The sequence below is a fragment of the Drosophila mojavensis genome, unplaced genomic scaffold (genome assembly GCF_018153725.1).
Source record: "Drosophila mojavensis isolate 15081-1352.22 unplaced genomic scaffold, ASM1815372v1 contig_19, whole genome shotgun sequence".
Classification (NCBI taxonomy): Eukaryota; Metazoa; Arthropoda; class Insecta; order Diptera; family Drosophilidae; genus Drosophila; species Drosophila mojavensis.
The window spans coordinates 380,533-405,794 of record NW_025318726.1 but is presented as its reverse complement, the minus strand read 5'-3'; the positions used below and the strand labels follow the sequence as shown (position 1 = coordinate 405,794).

Sequence of the window (25,262 nt, the reverse complement as noted above, 5' to 3'; positions counted from 1 at the left end):
TCATTTTGTATATATAAATTATATATATTTACATTGGTAAACCTTGAAAGGGTCAATTTTCGTAATAACAGAATTCTGCGTAGCTGTAGTTAGTGTAGAGGTTTCTATAAGAAAATGTTTATGAAGATTAAAACGGGGTTTCCCTTAAATCCTTTGTTGCTGCTCAATGCTTGGTGAGTTCACTGAGGAAATCCATTTGCAGCACCTCTTTAGACTTGATTCGTTTCGTCCTCGCATCCTTAAGTATTTTTCCATAATGTTGCTTGAAGTCCGAACGTAAATACATATGCCTGCCCCATTTCAACTTGGGCTCGCCCTGCTTTGGCAGCGGTATAGTGGGATTGAAAGCCATTTTTGTGCTGTCGTATTGAGCAAAGAGTTCATGGGCATTGCTGGAGGTGATAAATAGATTTGTAAGTTTCTAGTTTCAATATTACAGCTAAGATATAACTCACAGTTTTCCAATATCTGTGGGCAAAGCACCTTCGCCAGATGCTGGCACACCATTGGCTATATGCGAAGCCATGCGTCTCACTGTGGGATGATAATGCCGGGCGAGTAGCGTGAGTTCGTAGAGACAGGTGCTCGCTGCATTGCAGTACTCCGGATCCTCCAATTCGGGATCATAACGACCCGAGCCAATTGTGGTATCTGTATCGAGCAGAGCATCCAGTACCGAGGTCAGCTGGAATGTCTGCTTAATGGTGCCCAGAGTAGCCAAAGTTCCGTTGTGCAACAGATGCAGACTGCCCGTGAGCAGTCGCTTGACAAAGGCCATCAGACGCTGCTGGCTCATGTTGCGCCGCCGTTTAACGAGCACCTCATCCAAGGTGCGAAGGATAATGGCGAAATCTTCATGATTCTTGCCCGCATGCACGACCAGCATGTTGCGATAGAAGTGCTGGTAAAAGCGAATGGGATCTATGTTCAGGACTTCACCTTGACCGGACAGTATAACGAAGATGGTTTGGATGCAATGCAGCTGCTCGCGGTAGCCCAAGTCCTGCTCCTCAAGTATGCGATTGAGCACATCTATGAGATCGGCAAAGAATTCCAGGTTTATGACATGAGCGAATCTGTAAGATGTGATATAAGCTAGAGAATATTTTTGGTAATATTAATTTCAGTACTCACTCCGCCAGGCCCTCTAGAATTGCACTGAGCACACGCGACGTGGGATCGTTCTTGAGCACCCGGAAATATATGGTGAACACCATTTTGATAATTTCCGTCAGTTTGTGGTGTTTTGTTTGTTTATTTTCTTCGGCGCGCGTCTCCTCCAGCTCCTTGTTGACCTCGGTTAGCTTCTTGCGACGCTTCCGCTCCTTCTTTGACAAGCTGAGCAAACGCTGACGATGTGATTCCAGTTTCTTTTGCTTCAGTTCATTTTCCTTTTCTGCATCTAGATTGACATGCTTGATCTTCAGGCCCATCATGCATGTAATGCACTCGACATGCACATTGTTCTGCTTGGACTTGATCAGATGATTGATGCGGCGAACCACGAAGAGCGTCATATCCAGTTTTTTGTCGTTACTGAACAACGTGCGGAAGCATTGATTGACGGCAACGCGCATTGTTCCATAGTTACAGTTGAGCATATAGACCAGGAGTTGGGCTATGTTTTGTACGTAGTTGAAGTACGGATGGGATAACAGCAGGTCACACATGCACTGCACGGCCACCGCGGCAATTTTGATGGCTTGTGGCGTCTTTTGGCCACCCCGCTTATTGACCTGAGCCGTTAGGTGTTCCAGTTTCTGCAGGAACTTCTTGAATTGCTGCAGCAGTGCATTTTCAAAGGTAACACGTTCTAGCGTGGCTTTGCGCACCGTTTGCATCTTGGTATCTATCTGGCCCACTCGATACTCTGGGAGAATATCTTTGAATATCTCAGTAATGGAGATCATCGCCAGTTTGCGCACGGCGAAAAGATTGGGAATGCCAGTTTCTGGGTTCACATCATTCATCAGCTCGTAGAGCGCATTAAAATTGCGCATTTTATCTTCTGGCTTCTCTAGGATTCCAGAGCAGATGATACCTATGCGATATTTCTGACGCTCGATTTCCTGCTGTCGGGCAATTAACAAATCTGTGGTGGACACGAGCTTTTGCTTGGGCACGGGTGCCTCATCGTTAACTATATCATCGTCGCTGTCCTCGAATACCTCATCGCTGTCTTCCTCATTCTCATCCTCTTCAGCATCTACCTCCTGCTCCTCCTCGGCCACTGACTTCCGTTTGGGCTTTGGCACATAGTCAACCTCTGTGGTACGCGTTATAATTTCGCCGTCGCGAGATTTAATGGGCAACAAGTTAACTTTTATCTTTTGTGCCGCTTGCTCCTTCTTGCTAGCCGTTGTGTAGGCCATTTCCAAACCCACCGATTGTTGCTGTTCCTCCACAGGATCCGCCTTCGCCTTCCGCTTTCGTTTGTTTGCCTGCAGCAGTGCAAGATCATCGCCGTCCAACATGTCTGCAACGTTGTCCAGCAGTTGATCGCCGCCAACGTCATCATCATCATCATCATCTGCATTGAGTTCTCTATGCAGTCCCAGTGATTGTTGTTTATTGTGCTTCTTGCGCTGCGCTAGATTGTCACGTTTGTGGGCTTTCTGTGAGAAGATATTTTGTCCATGTTCTCGTTTTGATGTCAGTTGCTCTCGCTTCTGTTTAATTTTTTGTTGTTGCTGTTTGCTCAGCGGTGCCTTTTTTGATTTCAAATGAGCGGCACGCTTCACCGAACTGATTTTCACTTTTTTCTGCAAATTTTCAAAGTTTTTAATTTGAGTGTGTATTAGAGTGCTATCAATCATACTTACAGTGCCCATTCTATTTAGTTTTAAAGAAATAAAAGCCGCTATTTAATAAAATAAACGCGAGCACATGGTACTTGCTAATAGCGCTGAGACTTGGTCGATAGTGCCATACCGATAATAAAAACTATCGAAATTTCTTATGTATCGACCGCCGCCAGTTGCAATTACAGTTCAGTGTCAAATACATATGTTTTGGTTTGTTTACGTTTTGCTATAAGTATTATCACTGTTTGGTTAGTGGTATTATCTCGATGTCTGAAGAAGAGGATGATTACATGTCCGACAAGTTCTTGTCAGGGTAAATAATACGCCAGACTGCCAGTTATTCACACTTTTTAAGTCCTGTTGCTCTTACAGCCTGCAAGATGTGCGGCCCAGCTTGGTGAGCAATCGAGCAAAAAAGCGACTGATCCGAGTGGAATCAGAGCAAGCGGAAAACAGTAAACGGCAGCGTGAGGCAGCAAATGCTTCGACAGCGAATAATGTTCGGCTTCAAGAGTCGCTCAACAAACCCATTGCTGCGGACAACAAAGGCTTCCAGCTGCTGGCCAAAATGGGCTACAAAGCAGGCAGTGGATTGGGCAAACAGGCAGACGCACGCATTGAGCCCATTGGGATAAGCTTCAAAAATGATCGCGGAGGACTGGGGCGCGAGGCAGCGATAGCCGAGCTGGCAGCTAAGCGACAGGAACTGCGGTTACGAAAAGCAGGTATTCAATCTGCTGAGGAAATCAGCACTGAGGCATATCGACGCCGAGCCACACAAAAAGCAGAAGAACGGAAGCTCAACTACGATATACGACGTTGCCAACAAACATGCGAGTCCTTGGATTTAGCAGCAGGCGTCAGAGAACCAGAGTTGGACTTTTTCTGGCCCCCAAAGCCCATAGAACCAAGCATCGAGACAGAAGGGGATGAGCCAGTCGAAAAACAAGCAGAGTCAGAGGAAGAGAAAGAAGAGCTATACAGTGGAGCGGAGCAGTTAGAGCTCCTCACGAGCTACTTGCGCACGGCCTATACATTCTGCTATTGGTGTGGAACGCATTACGAGAGCATTGAGGATTTGGACAGAAATTGTCCGGGTGAGACACGGGATGAGCATTAGCTTAAAATCTATTTTCATTAAATGTTACTTTTACAAAATACGCACACATTTATATATATTACAATAAAACGTAGTCCAAAACAATTATGTATAGCGGTGTACTAGGATTGAACCGGAATTCGCTAAACGCGTCCTTCCAACTTCTGTATAAGATCGTGCGTTTGCTCGATAACGCTGTAGATGAACGGTCGCTCCATGGGATCGATGCGCAGCATGTACTTTATTAGCTCATGCATATCCTATGGAAATTAGGGAATATAGTTAACTGAAGTCTGGGCATAAGCTAACTGACTTACCTCTGTATAAATGGAATCTTCAGGAATGTTTACATTGCCACTGAGCACGGCCAAGGCGACGCTGTCACCACGCTCATAGATGGGATCGAATGGACTGTTAAAGTAGCACATTGCATACAGAACACAACCGAGACTCTGTGAGGAATAAAATTAAAGCATTTATTAAAGTTGGCTATACTATATATATGTTACTTACCCATATATCCGTGCGCTCGTCAATGGTGCAATATGTTTTCACAGTAAACAGTTCGGGCGCCCGATAGACAATTGAGCTGCGCTCCTCGGCCTCGTCTTGGAGCCGCTGTGCATCCGATTGGCCGCAAATTTGCAGACGCGCCTCCGTCATCGAGCCGAGGTCCACAATGATGGGCTCAAATGAGTCGGATAAACATATATTGGCAGTTTTCAGATCACGATGAGCCATCGGCACTGGCTTCGTTTCATGTATTGCACGTAGACCCTCACAGATGCCCAAAAAGATTTGCAGGATCTGCGCCTCGGGCATATGATCCTGTTTGCGAGCGCGCAGCTGCAGGTGATCCGACAGCGAGCCATGCTTGTAGTAAGGCAGTACAATGAACAACGTGCTCGTTGTGTTTATCACAATGTCCGCCTGGCCGACCAGTTCGTAATCAACGACTCGAATGACATGTTCCGAGTCAATTTTGCGACAGTTTTCGATTTCACGCAGGGCAATATTCTGATCCTCGATGCTGTGGCAAGTGACTCGCTTTATCGCATAGCAGCGCCGCGTTGCCACATTCTCCGCCAGGTCAATTAAACTAAAGCCCCTGCAGCAGATAGTGTAATAATTGAGATAAGATAGTAAAAGCTGTGTAACTATGTTAATTGTACCCTATATGGGGGGCAACTGGCAAATGGAATGGGACTATCATTTAATGGCAATTACTGCTGTATATGAGTTTTCTCAAGTGCAGCACAGTGGAGCAGCTGGTGCATGGTAAATATGTGCATGAAGGAGTATATACAATACATCAGAAACTTTTAGAAACATTTTTGTAACAGGAATTTCTTATATTTGGTGTTGAATTTACCCCTGTGCCAGGCGTTCTCGGACGGTATAGCGGGAACCATTGATGTTGAGCCTTTCTTTGCTGCAAAAGCAGCCACGTTTCACAATTAACGTCCATCCAATGCTTTGCATTTTACTTTCTCCAATTAATTATGTACAAAGCGCACAAATGTCGACCCTAACAAACTAACTAAAAACAACAACTAATTAATGTCGCGCAGCACAGCTGTTTAGCAAGAACAGGGCTGTTAACCGCAACACATGGAACATGCTGACGAGGCGTTGCCACCTGATGCAATTTCAGCATTTCAATTCAACTATATATTTTTTAACGCAATTTTAAACAATTCTTCCATTTTAATAAATGATGATTACCACGGACGAAGTTTGGAAGGACCTTATTGGTATTAGCGCCGATCCGCCTGACAGACGTCATAAGTGCGACAAGTGCAAGTAAGTGAGTGCCACCAAAGCAAGCCCAATTTAATGCAACAACGTCTTCCACAGACGACCCGTCGTTGTTTGCTGGTGCTCCTCACTGCCTCAGCCGCCCGTTGCGGTGGCATCTCAAATTGTGATTCTGCAACACCCTGCCGAGGAAAAACGCTCGCTGCGTACAGCTCTTATGCTGCAGTTAGGTCTGATGCCTGGCAAGTGCGTGGTCTACAAGGGCAAGCGATTCCCCAATGCTCGCCACCCACCTGAGCTGCAGCAGGTGCTGGATTCGCCCCAGACGCTTCTACTGTATCCCAGCAAAGATTCGGTGCCATTGGAGGAAATTGATCGCAGTGCGGGTCCCTATACCCTGGTGCTCATTGACGGCACCTGGCCCCAAGCAAAGGCCATCTATGCTAGTAGTCCGGCACTGCATCAACTGCGACAAGTCAAACTAATTGCGGTGGGTGTGAGTGACTACATTATACGTACACAGCCGACTGAGGGCTGCCTAAGCACGCTGGAGACAGCGGCGCAGTGTCTGGCGGTGTTGGAATCGAAGCCAGAGCTGCGTCAGCTGCTGGTTCGTCCACTGCATGCTTTGTGCAAATACCAGCTGGACAATGGTGCCGTCGAGCATCAGTCTAAGGAATACCTGATGAAAACTAATCAATACCCCAAGCCGATTGGCAAGAGGCTAAGTCGCTTATTGAACTATAGCAACACGGTCTGCGGCACTGCCACGCCCCTTGAACAACAGGCGGATACACAGGAGTCTAGATGAAAAATAAAGTAGTTAATGTTCTGCGCACGGCCGTGGCTGCATATTTATTAAGTACACATTATAAACTATTTGTAATTTTTAAACAGAATAATGTGATAATCAAACCATTGGCTTGTTCCGGGCATCCGTCAGAGCACGCATCATAGCGCATTGCGCAATGGCGTAGGTCCTCTTGCAAGCATTCTGTTCATTAACTGCAGTAGTTTTAAATTTACTTTAGTGAATCTCTACAGCGCAGTCGATTGCTCTACTTACTGCCCTGCGACTCGCAGTACTCGATGGAATCGCCCGTCGCTGGCCACATATACTTGCGCACTATGTTCGGCACTAGCCTGAAGTTTTCCACTAGACCGGCCTTTTCGAAGAAGCAGCGGAAATAGCACTGCAAAGTATTAAACATGATCTGATTTAGCTCTTTAATTTTGGATTGTGAGTCACATACCATGCTAGTCAAATCTGTCTCATCGGCTAGTTTGCCCGTATTATTGAACTGCAGAACATTGGCTAGAAGGAGAACATTTTGTTAAGTAATTATACTCCTACTTGTGGACTTCTGAACTCACACATGGTCGTAATGAAACTTGCATTACAGCCATGCATAATCGCATCAAAGTCAATATAGTCGGGATCTCTAGGTGCTTCGGTGGTGGTCGATATGTCGTCCACATCGCCATCGAAGCTGTCATAATTTATTATAAATATATCTCCGTTATCCTTGGCACGATCACTCAATGCACTTACTAGCCCGCCACTGAGGCTCAGAGTACTCAACAGAGCAACAGAAATGGGAAACATTTTCGCAACGGTAAATTGAGTTTACTGAGCAGCTACGCGACCAGGAACATATTTTATATGAAATATGGTGATACAATTGGATAAACATGTTTGTTCTACACGCAATATACCGTTTTAAAAACTTAATAATCTTTACGACAATGGCGAGATAATTCCACACAGCACAAATGAATGAATGAATGACCTATTAGAAACAGCTCTTGAATGAACAAATTATTTATATATTCAGTTACAATTTTTTAGGCAATTTATAAATTACAGTGGGAATGCTACTTGCTGTAGAAGGTAAATATAATAGTTTTATATTTATATATAAACGTAAGTATGAAAATATAAACGAAAAGTATTTTATTTCTATTAAAGCACGAAACTTGAAATTCGTAATATCAACTTTTATAGACAATCTCGCACTAAAAAACTAGTGTAGAACTATAAATAGAAATGAAAATGAATCTTCTATTACAAGGCATTGTTCAAGACCGTGGATAATCGGGAATGACTCTAAAGTAGCTTGCATAAGTTCAGTCAGAAAAAAACTTTCTATTGTAGAGTGTAAGAGCCCTACAAATTTTACATTTATGTTGCTTAAGCATCTCGCATGAGGTACAATAATAAGTACATACAAAATCATATTCTTCTTAGCCGTGACCGAGTATTTTATAAATATATGGATTCCAATGTTCATTGAAATCTTCTCATACTACTTCTCGTAAACTTACCATATGGCAGCAGGAACTCCTCAGCACAGGCTGTTCTAGCCTCCAAAAAAGCCGCATGAAACTGACTTTGCACCTCCGGAGTATCTGCATCGATCTCTAGATCGTCAGCGCGCAACTCACTTAAGCACAAGCCGCACAGAAAAAGAACTTTAAGCAAATGGAGCCGCGACATCTTTGCTGCTGAGCAGGGCAAAACCGTTTGAAAGCATTGAGATTGGTTTGGCCTTTATAGAAAAGGCCGACAATAAATCGATTAAATTTATAAAACTTTTTTAAACTAAATAGTTGCAGTTTAATCGAACAATAAATACATGCGAGAGCAATATTCTCATTCATATAATACAAAATTAATAATATTTAAATGAATGTTAAACGAAATCTAAATAGTTCAATGGGCGCTTTGATTGGTTGTGCTCAATTTTTCTCTTCTGTCGAAAAACGTTCACGAAAATTGGGTAAATAGCGTTAAATTAACTTAATGAGTGTCGGGAACTGTAGTATAGATCGCGCAACGAGGTCGGTGCTTAGAGTGAGGATCATAATGTATAGAAATAGCTGAGTTAGTATAGCCAAAGGTTACAAATTTACAAGTATATAATTGTACAATGATGTATAGAGTTGTTTAGTGAGTTAGCCTTATAAATAATTTCGCTCAACTTTGCAGTAATTCTTCATGGAATTGGTTTTGTTTTGTTTATTCTTTTAAATTACTCTATGCAGCGTCCACGTTGCATCCACACGTCAGACCTTGGCTCCCCAGGCCCGTTTCAGCAGATAGGCGCCCTTTTCGGCAATCATTACCGCCGGCGCGTGCGTGTTGCCGGACGTCACCTTGGGCATGATGCTGGTGTCCATCACGCGCAGTCCCCGTATGCCATGCACCCTTAGCTCATGATTGACGACGGCCAGCGGATCCTGAGCTGGACCCATCTTGCAGCTGCCAGCCTGATGGTTCTCGGGTCCGGTGTTCTGGCGCACCGCGCACTCCCAGTAGGCGTCGCTGCCGAAAGTTTGCGACTCGCAGCCCTTGACAACGGTCTTGTCCAGCCGCATGCCATACTGCTTGAGGGGCGAGCTCTGCGATAGCCTTATAGCAAACTTGATGCCCTCCACCAGGGTCTTTACGTCATGTTCATCGGTCAGGTAGTTGGCGAAAATGCGAGGCGGATCCAGTGGATCGGAGGAGCGCAGCTGAATAGAGCCACGGGATCGGGGATTCAGCACTGCCGGAAATATTTGTATGGAGCGCGAGTTGTTGGAGAGCAGCTCACCCACTTGGCCCGTGCGTGCGCAGCTGGCCAAATAGCCGCCGAAGTAGAGCTGTATATCCGGCACTCCTGGCCGCTGGGCCCAGCGTGAGGACACCTTGGCGGTGACATCGGAAATGCCCGTGCCCGACATGAGGCCATCGCGGAATAGCAAATACTCCATGGCGGTGGCCCAGTTGAGTGGCGCAGTGTCCGCATCATCGATAAGGAAGTTGGTGAAGAAGGCCACATGGTTCTGCAGATTTTTGCCCACGCCAGGCAAATTGTGCACGGGTCGCACATTCACCTGCTTCAGCTCGTCCTTGGGGCCCACGCCGCTGAGCAGGAGGATCTGTGGCGAGTTGACGGCACCAGCGCTGAGCACCACCTCCTTCTTCGCCATTATCTTGCGCGTGCTGCCAAACTGATCGGTGACCTCCACGCCCAGCACGTTCTTCGTGTGCGGATGAATCAGTACCTTGGTAACTGTGGTGTTCAGCAGGATGTGCAAATTGTTGCGCATGCGAGCGGGTCGCAGGAAGGCCCTTGCCGAGCTATAGCGAATGCCATTGCGCGCAGTCATTTGGGCGATCATGAAGCCCGTGGCATTCTGCCCGTTCAGATCCTGCACCGTGTAGCCCATTTCCTCGCCGGCCTTGAGAATGGCATAGGAGAGAGGCGGATTGTAGGGGAATTTACCGACTGGCATTAGGCCCCCTTTAGCATGGTATTCAGTGCCAACAGCTTCCAGCTCGAGATTGTCTTCGGACTTCTTGAAGAATGGCAACACATCGTTGTAGGCCCAGCCAGGATTGCCTTGAGCCGCCCAATCGTCGTAGTCCTCACGGTTGCCGCGTATATACATCATGCCATTCATCACCGATGTGCCGCCCAAGACCTTGCCGCGTGGCCAATAGCAGCGCTGCTCCATGGAGGACAGGCACGCCATCGGCTCCGGCTCTGTGTTGTAGCGGTAGTCAATGTCGCTGCCAATGAAGTTCAGGAACATGGAGGGTATCTGAGCGCCCACCGGCTCATCGCCACCTGCAAAGTTGCAGACAGAGAACTATATTAGTTGAAGCATTAAATGTATATACCATAACTAGCAAAATTAGACATATATCATATGAAAAGCGATAGCTAACATCTATAAACAATAAATTTGTAGCGTAAGCCTAATATGATTGTTACAAAAATCCAAGGAAAGTGAGGCAAAAAACTAAAAAAATAAATAATTTAATATGATTTACTGGTGAGCTGACGTAGGTCATTATGAGCATGGTTCAATAAGAGAACCGAATGCGTCATTTTTTTTTAAATAATGTTTTATAAAATAAAAATAATGTTGATATATATTTTCAGTACTTGTTCATTTTCGCTTTTATTTTATTAATATTATTAAATTTGATTCGATATGTGCATTAGGACATTGCTCAAGGCCAGGTTTGACTGCACAGTTTCGTTTGCAAACTTATTTTATTCTATGTATGTAGAAAATTGTTATTCTTGGTGGCCTTTTGTTGAACTAATTAGTTTGTCTTAACTTTTGATTGATTGAGAGGAGTAGTTACTGCTAAATTGGCTAGCGTATTATTTATGGCTTTACCTGTTTTAGCCGTGGCAATACAGATTTATTTCTGCTAATTTTTGTGACTAACACAGTAATGAAAACAATTTGGCTGATTGAAATACGATTCAGAGAAACTCGAAGTGTCATTTGTACATTTGCTGATATTATCTAAAGGCGATTCTTAATTTAATTTTTGTATTCTTCTTTCAGTTTTGAATCAGCATTCCAGAATTTCCGTTTTGCACGATTTTTGTTTGTTTTTTGTTTTGGCAATTTTATGCTCATCAATTAATTAACTCAATGCAAATAAAAGGGTATCTGATTGCTATTTGAACCGTGGGAGCTTGAAAACTCACCGCAAGCTGCCTAAATAATAATTTAGCGTGTCATTTTGTCAGCTGCGATAAAAACAAAAGAAATTAATTCCAATTGTAACAAATTGCGAGGAATTTTAACTAATAACTAGTTCCACAAAATAAATACGTTTATTATGTTTATATGCTGCATGCGAAATAAAACAAGATTCTTTCAAAATTGAATTTGCAGGCAGTTTTTATTATTTATGTACGCAAAAAAAAGAAAGAAAGAGAAAAAGTAATTAGCACACGGGACTTGATTGTATTTATGTATTGTATTTATTTTGGCTTGTATTTATTCGACTGTAAACACTTTGAAATGACATAAATAATATAAATAAACACGCATATCAATTAAGTATGCAAACAAAGTCTGGACTTTTTTACGAATCTCAATTGCGAAGCAAAAGTTATTAATGTTAATATAAATAATTAGATAGAAGATACAAACCTCTGAACAGCATTCAGAACAGAGTCAAACACCTTTTAGATGTATTTATATAAAGCGCAGTAACTGAAGACCTTAAACAACATATTTATATATGTATATATCGCAGCACCGTAAAATAAAAACAAAAGGCTTTAGAATACAGTCTTGTATGGAATACGCAGAGATCTGTATTTGAATCATATTAGTTTTAATAATCTCAAGATACAACAATGATAAAGTTTGGCATTTAAGCTTACGCATAAACGAAAGACTTAGGACACAAACTTACGAAACGAGCTCTGCCGATTCTGACAGAACTTCTCACATTTATTTTGCATTTAAATAAAATATTAATTATATATATAAAGAAATAAAACGAGCTTTGACCTCAACAAAAATACATCCGCTGATGATGCACAACTCATGCAGATGGACGACATTGAAAATAAATAACGATGCGAGACGAAAGACGTCTATCGTCTATTGTCAGAATTGGAGATTGAAAAGTGTCAACCCCGTGATTAAGCATATTATTGAGTGTGCAGCCAAATGGAACATACGCACTTAGCCACAATCACGAGCACTTAATAAGCACTCACGGTAATATAATATGGACAAGCAGCTAATTGTTGTAAATGCACTTAAGCCATTGTTAGATCATTAGCACCAACGCATTGACAATTACAGCTCACTATCTATATAATATCTTGTTGTGTTTTTACTTTGATTTTGGTTTCAGTTCGGCAATTATTATAATTAGTGACAAGGCATAATAATTGTTGCACAATAGTAACTAATTAAAGGGGTTACAAGCGACGCTAACCCCAAAAGCAACCCAAGCAGTGCGAAGTTCGCCTGCCGATCAACCAATTCTAGTGTTAATGGCTACTCAAGGTTAAAAAACCGAGATAAATCATATTCCAGCTGCCAAATTAGCATCCTTATCAGTCTATGACCCAAAGACTGGTTGCTGCCTGGTACCGACTTAAGTCCGGATAATTAACAAAAATATAAAAAGTACCTTTGTAATTTATGATTTTTGAAATTTAAATGCTTGTCACGTAAGCACACAACTTTTTAACTTTTAACTAGATATACAAGTTAGGTAAAGGCCCCAAGCCACATAAGTTTCGCAGAAGAAAATATATATATTCATACATATATATATAATAGATAAACAGATGAGTGCTCGAGAGCTTTCAAGAGCATCTTCCAAGTGCTCTCTTTAACGATACAAAAAACGAATCAGTTTTGTTTATTTTCGAAACTTGTCCCATAATCACAGATTCAATCTCTTACACATTCGCCGGTCGAAATGAGCTGTAAAATTCACCAAATAAATTAGAGCGAATAGAGCTGCTTTTTTACTGTTCACAGAATTTTTGCACTTCATCAAGTATAAGTGAATAAGCTAGAGCAATAAATGCTTTTATTGAGGCACGCGAGCCAATTATGCTTAAGTGCTCATCGGGCCAAGTGAATGCCCTTTATTGAACTGTTTGTCCGCTTAGTATGCGCATCTTAATTCATTAATAAAAAGCTGAAAAATTTGTGAATCGATACAAAAACAATTGCCGATTGTTAAGTGCCAAAAGGCACTGGAGCGTTAAATAAAAACACTGCAACTGGACAGCAAGAGCAAGTGGCATACAAGCCCATAAACAACGTATATATACTTATTTGCATAGGCGCAAATTACCGGTGGGGCGAGCCTGAGGGGCAAGTGGTGGGTGCGAGAGCGGGTCAGCTCATTTATTTTACATAATGCTCAAGGCAGTTGTGGTTGCTTCTTTGCCACAACGTTGTTGGTGTTGCATGTTGTTGCTATTGTTAACTGTTGCTCAAGTTCCATTGCTGTAGTTGTGTTGAATTATTTTGATTTTTTGTTTTGTTTTTGTTTTTGTTTGTGTTTATTGTGCGGCTGTTGCGGTTAAGCTTCAATTACTTTTAAACAAATGCCACATAACGCGCGTCTAATTGCCCACAGCACCCCCAGCTGGCAACATGTATACACACGCGGGCAACATGGCAGCCTGGCAGCATGTTGCTGGGCTGCAGCGCAACATGGGATCGTTTAGCAGCTGTCAATATCAATGGTATACCACTTACCGGCTTCAATGAGCAGCACTTTCCACTGCGGCACCTCGGAGAGACGTGACGCCACCACAGAGCCAGCTGAGCCGCCGCCAATGACAATGAAATCGTACTCGTAGTCCGGCTCCGAGCGGAACTGCATTGAATTACAATTGAATTAGAGATTCGCAGCGGCATTTCATTTTTGGCAGCGTGCTGACTTACCCTTGAGCTTGCCCGTCCGCATGGATCTTCCAGGTCGCACTGCGAGCGTATGAATACCTCGAGCAGGCCCATGAATAGCATGAATGCGCTGCCGCCGCATGTGGAGGCGAGTGTTGGTCCGGTGGGCACGCCCACCAAACAATCACAAGCTGATGTGCTGGTAGACATGTTTCGAATTGCTGTGAATAGCAGTCAAAAATAAAAGACTTAGACAACGAACTTTATAAGCATTTATCGTAGAAACAAAAGACTTGGACAACAAACTTGTTTTTTATTTTTTTATTTTGGCAAATTAATGTTAATTATCAATAACAATTAAATACATATTTTATACATTTCACAATTAGATGTGGCCTTGCAACTGCAATCCATTGCAAACCTCCAAGAGCCCAAGCACAATTTAGTTAACCACATCGAAAACAATGCCTTGGCTGACGTCGCTAAAGAGGCGTCGCCGGTGCACGCGAAATGTCTATAAAGCAAACACACAAACTTAAAAATTTGCTGAGTGCCTCTGACCAAATGCCGCCAGCATTGGTAATAGCAAAAGGTCAGCATAGGCAGCAGACAAACAGAAGTCATAGCTCATCATCAGCAGACGTCGAAAAGAGCTTGGCTTTCGGCTGCCTCGTAGTTTGCATAGTTTCACATGACCTTAGCCCAATGCTGGCCAAAGTGCCGCCTATCTTTTATCTTATTTCATCTCTTAGATCTTAAAAAAAAAAAAAAAAAACAAAATTCAAATTTCAAAACGCAGCTCGTTGAGTTCATGGCGCCTAAAACAGAAGCAATTGTTAAATAATACAGCCAGCTGTAGTCCACTATGATTGAGTAATAATCAAGCCAGTTGCTGATTCAATTGCAGTTTGGGTCAGAAACTCTGAACTGGCCGACAAAATTGAAGCTGATCTTTGTTTTAATAGCGGACTTTTGGAATTCCGTGTTTAGTTCAATATGGAATTTTGCTTTCCATTCAACTTGGTTACGGAAGGCAATCTTAATTGCTTTATTTATATGGCTTACTTTGGTCTTTAAGGCAAAAAGAAAAACATATTTAATTTAATGAAAAAGAAAATTACTTTCAGTTTGTTGAAATAGGGAATAAGATGACCCTGATAGAGTCAACTTTTGTAAATTTCACGAATTTACATAATTAATTCTTTATATAATCAACTAATGATCAAATTGCCTATTCATTAGATGCATAATTAAAATAACTCAATTTGTTTGCTGCACATTGTTCACACAGTTTTTGGTAAGCAATTACAGCGACGGCCGCCCAAAATTCGAAGTGCGCAACAAAAGTGGCCATACAATTTAGTTTAATTTTTCTCTTTTTAAGGTTTTTGGAGATGTCTACAGCGGTTTTGACCTCAATTAGAGTCTGAGCAATTCGCTTGAATTTGGCTAAAGCAATCAAATTGCAATTTGTAAGTGCAAAGCCAAAAACAGAAAGTTTAACAACCAAAACCAAAAACTGAAACAAATAGTCGCAACGAAATTGAGAAGCTCAAGCAATTGCTACAGTTGGAGATCGCGATATCGACTTGAAGCAATGATGGTGCGCGCATTTGACATTTGAAACACGATTCGTTCAGTTACCATTTGTATGCGGCTGGTTTCTGGCCTCAGCTGGTGTCTCAGTTACAGTTTCCAGCGGCAAAGTTGAAGGATGCCTCGAAAGTAAAGCATAAAGCATACGCAGCGCGCACGCGAGCGTGAAAAATCTGAAAGAGAGGCAGTTGACCTCGTGGCAAGTTTTTCCATCAGGCCAAAAAATAAATAAAAGCAAAAGCAAACCATCAACTACCAAAAAAAAAAAAAAAAAAAAAACCAGGCGAACTTCAGAGTATGGAAAATGCGTGCAGAAATCGTGCACAGTTGAATCTACAAAATAATAAAATAAACAACAATAAAATACCTAAAAGTTGTTCCAAACAACTTTTGGCACTAGCGCCTTGGCTAAAATAAAACTGTGCAGCAAAAAGCTAGCCGGGGGCGTTATGGCTATTACTAAGTTACAAGACACCAACGCGTGAAAAGCAGGATTAAAAAAGAATTAACAAGAAACAAGTAAGAAAGCTCTAGTCGAGACTGCTCGACTACGAGATCCCCTGAACCCTTGGAGCAATAGATATTTCAATACTTTTTCGCGACTTTCAGCTTACACAAGAAACACGCACACACACACACACATACGCACGTACGCACACACAGGCATACATACACACACACGCATACAGACACACATACACACACACACGCATACATACACAAACGCATACACACAGACATACACAAACACATACACACACATACACACACAAGCACCCACGCATAAACACGCATGGGCTGCAGTGTGCGCTTACTATGAGAACTTAATTGTTTAATAACTTTTTTTATGGACGTACGATCTTCATAAAACTTTTAGATTGTAACATGGATATGCATGTAATTGCTAAAGCACAAGTCTCTAGTATTTGAAATACGTTTTTTACAAAAATGAAGGTGAGGGGGTGAATTTAGAGGTGGGGGGTAAATTTTAACAAAAACCGAAATTGTATAAATTGCATATAGGCATACATTAAAAATTTGGAGACTCTAGCAATAAAGGTGTAGAAGATATAATTTTATAACTGGGTTTCGATAAGGTTTTTTATCGATAAAAAAAGATCGAGATGAGTTATCGATTTTTAATGATAAACTTGATATGCGCGCTGTAAATACGGACATTTAAAAAAAATTTTAAGTCTCTAGCTCTTATATCTTCTGAAATCGACGCGTTCATACATACGGACAGACGGACAGACGGACGGACGGACAGACGGACAGACGGACAGACGGACAGACAGACGGACAGGGCCAAATCAACTCAGCTCGTCGCCCTGATCAAGAATATATATACTTTGTGGGGTCTGCCACGCCTCCTTCTGCCTGTTACATACATTTCAACAAAACCATTATACCCTGATTTCCCATTGAAAATGGGTTCAGGGTATAAAAATAAGAGTTTAACAAATAAATTGACAATAAAATAAACTGATATATAATGAAAAATAACTTTATTTAAGTTTTACAAATCCCTTCGATTCTCTGCTTGTGAACTAAGTCGTAGTTTAGTCATAGCTAAGCAACTGCTCAATTTAAGCTTAAAATATATTAAGATAAATATATAGCCTTCCAGTAAGTGGAGGTGACACACATATTATTATATAATGATCAGAAGCTTATGATATCTTTAGAGCCAACAGGCATAGTTGTCAGCGCTTCAAGCATTAGGTAATTATGGCTATGATAATAGATTGAAATCTTTATGCTTGGCACTTCCTTTGACAGCGCCAGCTCCCTAATTAGCTGTTGTACATTTATATCTCCATATATCGCCGTGTGCACTGAAGCGATGCGCTTGTCGATAGCGCGAGTGCCAGATATCAATTGTTGTTGCGGTGGCAGAGGCAATAGCATTGTATTCATGCTATGGGTACGTATGATATCTTCATTGATAGGGCTGGCATTGTCTGCATGGCTTTGAAGGTTTCTTTCAGCTGTCAGTCAGTCAGTTAGTCAGTCCGTCAGTCAGTTAGTTAGGCACTGCGTGCGGACTCGTGCCCATTGAGACGTTGCGCTGGTGTGAACAAGATAGTTATTAAAGAAAGATACGGCTGTAATCCGGCATATGACTATATATTTGACAGCTTCTCTTTCTTATTACTTTTGTGGTGCTTAATAATTGTGGGAATTCTGCATTTATTAGAATAATAATAATAAACTAACGGAATTTATGCGTGCCATGACAAAGGCGTTAGATTAAAGCGTGCGATTTTCGGCGTCTGCCTTGCGTAACACTCATTATAGACAGGCCCTGTGCTAGGCAAGCTCAGGGTCTGTTTATCGTGCTCTTGCATTCATATTAGCTTCGTATTAGCTGTAACTTCTATAAATAATAACAATAATCGACGACTATGAGCCGTAACCAATTTAACGCTCTGCACATTGTTTGGCACTTTGTAGCAATTAATGTTAGCAATATGACTCGCTGCCAAAGCTGGTTGCACAAATCAAAGCCAACTGTTAACGAGTCCAAATTGGATAAAATGAATAAATGATGCCGAAAAAAGTAGCGCAAAAAACGGGTCATAAAACGCGTCAAACTGACAAGCTGGCAAAAAGTACGTATAATTTAAGAGAGATGCAAATAAAATGAAAAGCGGGCAGCAAATGAAGAGATAAAGGAAAAACAATCATAATAGCCAAATAAGCCGCAGCGTGTTGCCGATGCGGCTATTACTGTTGCCGTTATTGTTGTTGCTGTTGTTGTTGTTGCTGCTGTGCAGCCGGATCTATAAATTAGCAGCAACATCAACGCGACGCGCTGTGGCAGCAACAAGCTAATGTAATGCAAACATTGCGAATGCCACGATATTGATAACTGAACTGAACTGAAGTGGACTGCAGCTGTGGCTGTGCCTGTGGCTGGCGATGCAACGCCGGCGGTTGGCCATTAGAAATTGGCCAAGAAATCAAACAGTGTGGCGGCTAACAACGTTAACAACAGCAGTAGCAGCAACAGCAGCAGCAGCAGCAATCGCATTCGCAATTTAAAGGAAGCAGCCGCGCAATGCCTGGCTAGGCTTGGCCAATGCATCTGAAAAGCATCTGTATCTGTATCTGTGGCTCTGTATCTTTGTATCTGTGTCTCTTTCGGATGCCGGTGCCGGTCTCATGGTTTAACTTCCTATTTTCACTTTCGTTCGCCTTTTGGCGCCCAGGCTGGCCATGCGAATGCAACAACAACAACAACAACAGCAGCAACTACAACAATTGGCTAAAGTGATTCGGTTGTTTATGTTTTTCGTATTCCTTTTACTTTTCTTTTTTTATTACTCTTGCTTTTGCTTACTTCGCATTGTCAACGCGCTTTCAACAATGTGCGAATACTTTTATGTGAGAATTTGCCAATTGTTTATGTTATTCACTTATTTTGTTGTTTTGCTATTGTCATGCCCATCACGTAAGTGTTAATTTTGTTTTTAATTCGTTTCGCATTATCGAAATTTTGGGAATTATTGTCAAACAAATTTGTGTATATTCAAGAAGTTATGAAATACGTGTTCCCCGTAGGAGAAATTTGTGAAAAGCATTTGATTTATTTTTAAATAAATTGATATCTGATGTAAGTAAAAATATGTAGTTGTAGAAGTTTTATGTAATGAAAAAAAAAAAAAAAAAGTAAGAAAGCTCTAGTCGAGACTACTCGACTACGAGATCCCCTGAACCCTTGGAGTAATAGCTATTTCAATAATTTTTCGCGTCTTTCAGCTTACACAAGAAACACGCACACACACACACACACACGCACGCACAGACACACACATACACAAACAACGCTTTAATAACTTGCTTAATAACTTTTTTTGTGGACGTACGATCTTCATGAAACTTTTAGATTATGATTATAACATGGATATGCATGTAATTGCCAAAGCACAAGTCTCTAGTATTTGAAATACGCTTTTTACAAAAGTGAGGGTGAGGGGATGAATTTAAGGGTGGGGGGTAAATTTTAACAAAAACCAAAATTGTATAAATTGCATATAAGCATACATTAAAAATTTGGAGACTCTAGCAATAAAGGTGTAGAAGATATAATTTTATAACTGGTTTTCGATAAGGGTTTTTATCGATAAAAAAAGATAGGGATGAGTTATCGATTTTTAATGATAAACTTGATATGCGCGCTGTAATTACGGACATTTAAAAAAAATTTGAAGTCTCTAGCTCTTATATCTTCTGAAATCGACGCGTTCATACATACGGACAGACGGACAGACGGACGGACGGACAGACGGACAGACGGACAGACAGACGGACAGGGCCAAATAAACTCAGCTCGTCGCCCTGATCAAGAATATATATACTTTGTGGGGTCTGCCACGCCTCCTTCTGCCTGTTACATACATTTCAACAAAACCATTATACCCTGATTTCCCATTGAAAATGGGTTCAGGGTATAATAAATAGAAAAAAAAAATAAATAAATAAATAAAATAATAATAATTATTTTATAAATTATTAAATTATTTATATATATTATAAAAAATACAAAAATTTAATTGAATATTTTATGAATTAATTATTAAAAAAAATATATATATATATATAATAAAAAGGGGATATACAAAATTTCAATTTTAGTATATATTATACTAAATTGCTATGATATTATATATTGAAGTGCTTATGTATTATATATATGTATATATATGTGCATATATATGTATGTATATAAATTTTCCATATTTGATTTGAGCATTTGATGGCGTTTGTCAACTGTGGGTTTTTTTCTACAATTGTTTTCACGAGAATTAAAAACACATTCAAATCAAATATTGATAAGCATCTGAGGGAGACAATAAAAATGTAAGAAAAAGTCATTAGAGGGGGCAGAGTTCACCTCAGTTCAATTCAATTATACATTTGTGCGATTGTTAATGTCTAATTATTTCCAGCTAATACAGGCCCTCAATTTGCATAGCACGATTTGGTTTTATATACCTTACGCTTATCGCTTGAAACGGAAATACCATAAATAATACTTAAAAATTAGCTTCCACTAAAAATCCAGCTTGAAACGTGAATTTCTGTTTTACATAATTTACTAAAGTTTTTGATTTTTATTTATGTTGTTGTAGTTGCTGTTGTTGTCGTTGTTGTTAGTTTGTTGCACGAACTACGTGATTGAATATTTGCAACATTTCGCTGCATTTGCATTTTCACCCAAAAATTTTCAGTTGCATTTTGTGTTTCGTTGTTGTTGTTGTTGTTGTGTTGCAATTGCAACATGTAATACCCTTGGCTGCCCAATGCACTGCCGCTGGGCTGATGCTCGCCAATTACGTTGGCAACAACAACAACAACAACAATAACAATAGCAACAACCACATTGTGACCACAATTAAGTTTAAAGTGAAATTCTGCAATTGCTGGCGCATCATTTGAGCAATGCTGAGATGAGCTTTGTGCCTTTGATTGATCGCTGGTTACGTGCTGAAAAAGGCATACAAGTAGATAGCAATAGCAACAGCAACAGCAACAGCAACAGCAACATCAGCAGCAGCAGCAGCAGCAACACCAGCAGCAACAGCAGCAACAACTGCAAATGAAATGTGTTGCTGTTTTGGCCTCCAGGCGGATGCAAAAGTGGGCAGCGCGTCAACGGCGCTCGGGAGATGCCTGTCAACTGAGTGTGGCACCGCGATTTCTGCCAAATACCCGACACTAACAACACTTTTAGTTTCATTGCTAAATGAGTGAATTTGTTAACAGAGTTGTTGCTATTGCTGCCGCTATAATTGAAGATTTATGCAAATTTCTCACGCTTATCACAGCCCGGCAGCATTTCTTATATCGATTGAATGGAAACTGTTCAGCATTAGCTTAGATAACATGAGATTATAAATTATGTTATTTATTTTATAAGAGAAATTTAATTTGTTGCACAGCTGAGACTCACATTTTGATTAATTCAAATTATGAAATCACCATAGAATGTGAAAATAATCTGTATGAATGAAGAATATATATCAAATATTTTTATACTAATAATATTAATATTTATGAAATATTTAAAAAAAAATCGATTGAATTAAATTTGATTATTTAATAAGTATCAAGTTTATTTTATAACGCACTAATTATCATAAATGTATATATATAGATAATAATTTATTGAATTGTACTTTTTTGAATGTAATGTTAATTACAAATTTTGTTCAAGCATAGATAATTTTCAAATCATCAATATATGCATATGATACGAAAACAAGATACAATACATATTGGGTGACTCGCAACGTAAGCCTTTTGGCTTAAGCCTTTCGACTTTCTAAAAAGTAAATATGCATAAAATGATATGCTAATCGAAAAGCAGTTAAGTATTCTTGAATGCCAGGCCGAGACTCCAACCAATTGACCGAGTGTTATGTGACCCAGTTAAGGTTTTATTTTAGTGCTGTCACCGTCTCTGTGGCATATGCCACTTCTAAGCTAAATATAAGATCTGCCATAACGAATTGTAAACAAATAGTGGCCTGGCCGAAGATCATTTAAATGGCAAAAGCCAAATGGAGCCGCGGTGCAGAGCCAGGCCAAGTAAAAGGCACACAGATCGCAGTTGAATGAATGAATAAGTGAATGAATAAAAAAGGGAGCCAACAGCCAGCAGGCAGATAAACAAACAGATACCAGCAAAAAGTCAATCGTTCAAGACTAGCAACAATAGGCAACAGAAATCCTATAAAAGTAGCAACAGCAACAACAATGGCAGCTAGCTGTGCAGCACGCTTCCCAAAAACAGGGAGATACAAATTGTATCTTTAGCTGACATTTCAACATGACTTCAACTACAACTCCAACTTTGACTTGAGTGCGTACGTGTATGGGTTGTGTATAGGTGTGTGTGTGTGTGTGTGTGTGTATTGGCAAATACGTTTGTAAGGCTTGCTTGTTTCTTGGTTTTTCGGTTTTCGGTTTAACTACATGCCAAATCTGTCAAGACGGCACAAAAGAAAGCGAGCAATCGGCGTGGGTGTCTGGCGGTCAAAGCACTCGGCACTACAATGTGTAGCTGAGCACTTCGTTTCGTTGCCCGCAGCTGACACATGCTGAAGATACCCTAGATAATGGATAGATTGCCAATTGTTAATAAGCCACAGTTTGCCCCCAATAAAAAATGATTTATCATCGTCTCGATTCGTCTTCCCTTCAGGCTTCACTGTACCCGGTCTTCAAGACTATATATACTTTTAATGAATATATATATTATATATATATGTATGTTGATATATGTTTTTGCATTGTACAAAAAATGTGCGCGCTTTCGAATTTTTTGCTTAATGAGTTCAAGTCAAGTCATAAAAATGTAAATTACTTTTATATGAATTATTCTTTTATCCGAAATAAAATTGATTGCATTGATTTGCAATTTAGATTATCAGCTCAAATTACCCATGTTTAAGAAAATAACAAGAATTTTTTTTAATGAGTATGCGATTTTGTTTTTGTTTTGATATATAGTTCATTTAGAAGAAATTAAAAATAAATCAATGAAGCGTGGCTATTGTTTAGGGTAGGCCAGGAAAGTAATCTGAACACGTATTGAGTATATTTTTGAATAGTAAATTATTTGAGCCAAAGAGATGTTAAAATTTAGTATTTTGAATTTTTATTTATTTACTTTAGTTATTTACTTTCCTTCCACCTTTTCTACTCGAGACTCAACATGTTTTCTTCTTAGCTATTTTTACTAATTCATTACCCCTAGTAGTATTTATTATTTTTATAACCGGTTGAGAAGCTTTGCCTTTAAATTAATGAATATTATTTTTAATTATGTGATAATTGGACAAAGTCTCGATATGATTTTTAGAAACCAAATAAAGGGTATCTTCTAGCTGTTTGGCTGTGTTGTAGTTCATGCTTTGTTCCACGCTTCACCTCTAAAATTAAACAATATAACTAGTTTTTTTTTTAGTAAGTGTAGCAGTTCATAGGGTTTCCTCGTTTAAGCAGTCTTGACTAACTTTTTTTGTTAAAAGCTAAAATGCATTTATAAACGGATATTCACATGCATTCAAATCGATTGCAGATCTTGGGACAAGTCTTCAAGTCTTTTACAATGCCCCAAGCTTCCGTTGGTAAAAAAGAAGAAGAAGAAGAAGAAGAAGAAAGAAAAAAATTGAACCAAAAACCGGGCTAATTTCCTATTACTGTAATGAACGTTTTATGAACCGCTATAACGCAACACCTTTATAAGTGTTCGATACAGTTTTTTATTCGAGGCAGACAAAGCTGAAATCGAACCGATTAGCGACTACTTGGGTCATATAAAAAAAATATATATATGTGTGAAAGAAAAACCTGTACAATGGGCCAAACTAAAATTAGAAGCATGTCTAAAAATCGTGAGACACACAATCACACACACACACACAGGTAGAGACTCATAAACATTTAATGTTCGTTCATTGTGTCAATTCGTAACGTATTTGAGTACTTTTTTTTTAGAATGTAATTGCAAACTGTAAGCCAAGTTTGTTGCCAAGTTCCGTTTAGGGAGTTTGAACTGCAATTGGCGCTTCCTCAAAGGCCAAAAGACGGCAGTTACTTACGTTTTCAATGCCCGGGTACAGTTGTTGGCCAGTTTCCTTTTCGGTTGGCTACCACACAGTTAGCTTTTAGGCCTACAAATTTGCTGTAAGCCGCTCCTTATTGGCAATGTTTTTTGGCCAATTGCACAACGCGTCGAAGATGTGCAGCAAAATTTGTCAAAACTATTTTACAAAAATGTTTTTCGTTTCTTCTTTTCTTTTTTGGGTTTGTTATATGTTTGGCACACACAGTTGCACACACACGCACAGTACTTAGTTTTTCCTTTTATAGCTTGAACGAGCAGCTCATTAGTCCGCTTGCAGTTTGGGCCTGGCTAAGAGCTTAGTAACTTGTTTTGAACTGCGCGCAATCGCAGACCGTCGTCGACTCAGCGTCTGGCCGGCAAGCGCGGCTCTTTTTAAACTCCCCTCACAAAGCCCATACGAAGCTTCAGCTGTTGGCCGGTTCATTTTGAGGCTCGCGAACTGGTTCACTAGTTTAGCTTAAATCTGGATTCGCGCTCTCTGAAAGCTTCACATTTGCAAGCTTCGTGAACTACAATATTTGAATTTTAAGTTAAATTTGATGTGCAATTTAAAGTATTTCTTGCTGTTTCTATATAACCTTTACAAATTTGAATGCTAATTATGTATAATATATATACATGAAAAAAGGCAATCATATTTTTATTTACATTTTGTTATTTATTTATTTATTTTATTTTAATTTTTCGCATACAATAATTTAATGAATAGGGAAAAGAAAAAGATGAATATAGAATATAGATAATTTGTAAAACCTATCTTAAAATTAATAAATTTTATATTTGAGTACATATTAAATATAAAATAATTTAATGTAAATAACATATACATACATGAAAAAATAGCAATCACATTTTTACTTTATTGATTTTTATTTTGTTATCTATTTTTTATTAATTTTTTATTAATATTATTTTTTTTTTTCATAAAATAATTTTATTGAATAAGAATAAGTAGAAGCAGAATATAAAATACAGTGAGTAAAATTAATCTTCGTTGTTTTTATTTTTTAACTGCAAACGCCTATAAAATATTAATTGAAATAAAAAAGGTTAAATGCTAAAATGTAGATTGAAAAATTACCTTTCTGATAAGGTATATATGAATATAGTATATTTAACAAAACTAATAAAGATTATTCATAATCCGAAAAAAAGTTGAATAATAAAAAAAAGGAATATT

General features: G+C 39.8%; 6 protein-coding genes across 8 annotated transcripts; 2 read left to right on the top strand and 4 right to left on the bottom strand.

Annotated features, from left to right (window-relative positions):
• Positions 1 to 3: 3 nt before the first annotated feature.
• LOC6572579 (nucleolar complex protein 3 homolog) lies at positions 4 to 2,930 on the bottom strand. Its single transcript, XM_001998650.4, has 4 exons — positions 2,823 to 2,930; positions 1,135 to 2,762; positions 456 to 1,076; positions 4 to 392 (listed from the first exon to the last, which is right to left on the bottom strand). Exons 1-4 carry the CDS (start codon positions 2,829 to 2,831, stop codon positions 164 to 166), a joined length of 2,487 nt encoding a protein of 828 aa, XP_001998686.1. The 5' UTR covers positions 2,832 to 2,930; the 3' UTR covers positions 4 to 163.
• A 55-nt stretch (positions 2,931 to 2,985) lies between these two features.
• Positions 2,986 to 4,011, top strand: LOC6572580 (G patch domain-containing protein 11). The gene is made up of 2 exons (XM_001998651.4): positions 2,986 to 3,117; positions 3,177 to 4,011. Exons 1-2 carry the CDS (start codon positions 3,071 to 3,073, stop codon positions 3,922 to 3,924), a joined length of 795 nt encoding a protein of 264 aa, XP_001998687.1. The 5' UTR covers positions 2,986 to 3,070; the 3' UTR covers positions 3,925 to 4,011.
• On the bottom strand, positions 3,915 to 5,472 carry LOC6572581 (serine/threonine-protein kinase 16). Its single transcript, XM_001998652.4, has 4 exons — positions 5,276 to 5,472; positions 4,417 to 5,011; positions 4,221 to 4,355; positions 3,915 to 4,163 (listed from the first exon to the last, which is right to left on the bottom strand). Exons 1-4 carry the CDS (start codon positions 5,383 to 5,385, stop codon positions 4,047 to 4,049), a joined length of 957 nt encoding a protein of 318 aa, XP_001998688.1. The 5' UTR covers positions 5,386 to 5,472; the 3' UTR covers positions 3,915 to 4,046.
• A 54-nt stretch (positions 5,473 to 5,526) lies between these two features.
• On the top strand, positions 5,527 to 6,666 carry LOC6572582 (tRNA-uridine aminocarboxypropyltransferase 2). Its single transcript, XM_001998653.4, has 2 exons — positions 5,527 to 5,706; positions 5,761 to 6,666. The coding sequence occupies exons 1-2, from the start codon at positions 5,618 to 5,620 to the stop codon at positions 6,470 to 6,472; spliced, it is 801 nt and encodes a 266-aa protein (XP_001998689.2). The 5' UTR covers positions 5,527 to 5,617; the 3' UTR covers positions 6,473 to 6,666.
• Positions 6,485 to 8,165, bottom strand: LOC6572583 (general odorant-binding protein 84a). Of its 2 annotated transcripts, none has more exons than XM_032731711.2 (4): positions 7,987 to 8,165; positions 6,915 to 6,976; positions 6,728 to 6,854; positions 6,485 to 6,666 (listed from the first exon to the last, which is right to left on the bottom strand). In XM_032731711.2, exons 1-4 carry the CDS (start codon positions 8,156 to 8,158, stop codon positions 6,572 to 6,574), a joined length of 456 nt encoding a protein of 151 aa, XP_032587602.1. In that variant the 5' UTR covers positions 8,159 to 8,165; the 3' UTR covers positions 6,485 to 6,571. The 2 variants fall into 2 exon arrangements, with proteins under 2 accessions (XP_032587602.1, XP_032587591.1); XM_032731700.2 differs by lacking the exon at positions 7,987 to 8,165 and adding an exon at positions 7,036 to 7,422.
• Positions 8,166 to 8,254: 89 nt separating this feature from the next.
• On the bottom strand, positions 8,255 to 24,434 carry LOC6572585 (glucose dehydrogenase [FAD, quinone]). Of its 2 annotated transcripts, none has more exons than XM_044007581.1 (4): positions 24,057 to 24,433; positions 13,888 to 14,066; positions 13,699 to 13,819; positions 8,255 to 10,277 (listed from the first exon to the last, which is right to left on the bottom strand). In XM_044007581.1, the coding sequence occupies exons 2-4, from the start codon at positions 14,053 to 14,055 to the stop codon at positions 8,689 to 8,691; spliced, it is 1,878 nt and encodes a 625-aa protein (XP_043863516.1). In that variant the 5' UTR covers positions 14,056 to 14,066; positions 24,057 to 24,433; the 3' UTR covers positions 8,255 to 8,688. The 2 variants fall into 2 exon arrangements, with proteins under 2 accessions (XP_043863516.1, XP_001998692.4); XM_001998656.4 differs by having other exon boundaries at positions 8,666 to 10,277; positions 24,057 to 24,434.
• Positions 24,435 to 25,262: the final 828 nt, after the last annotated feature.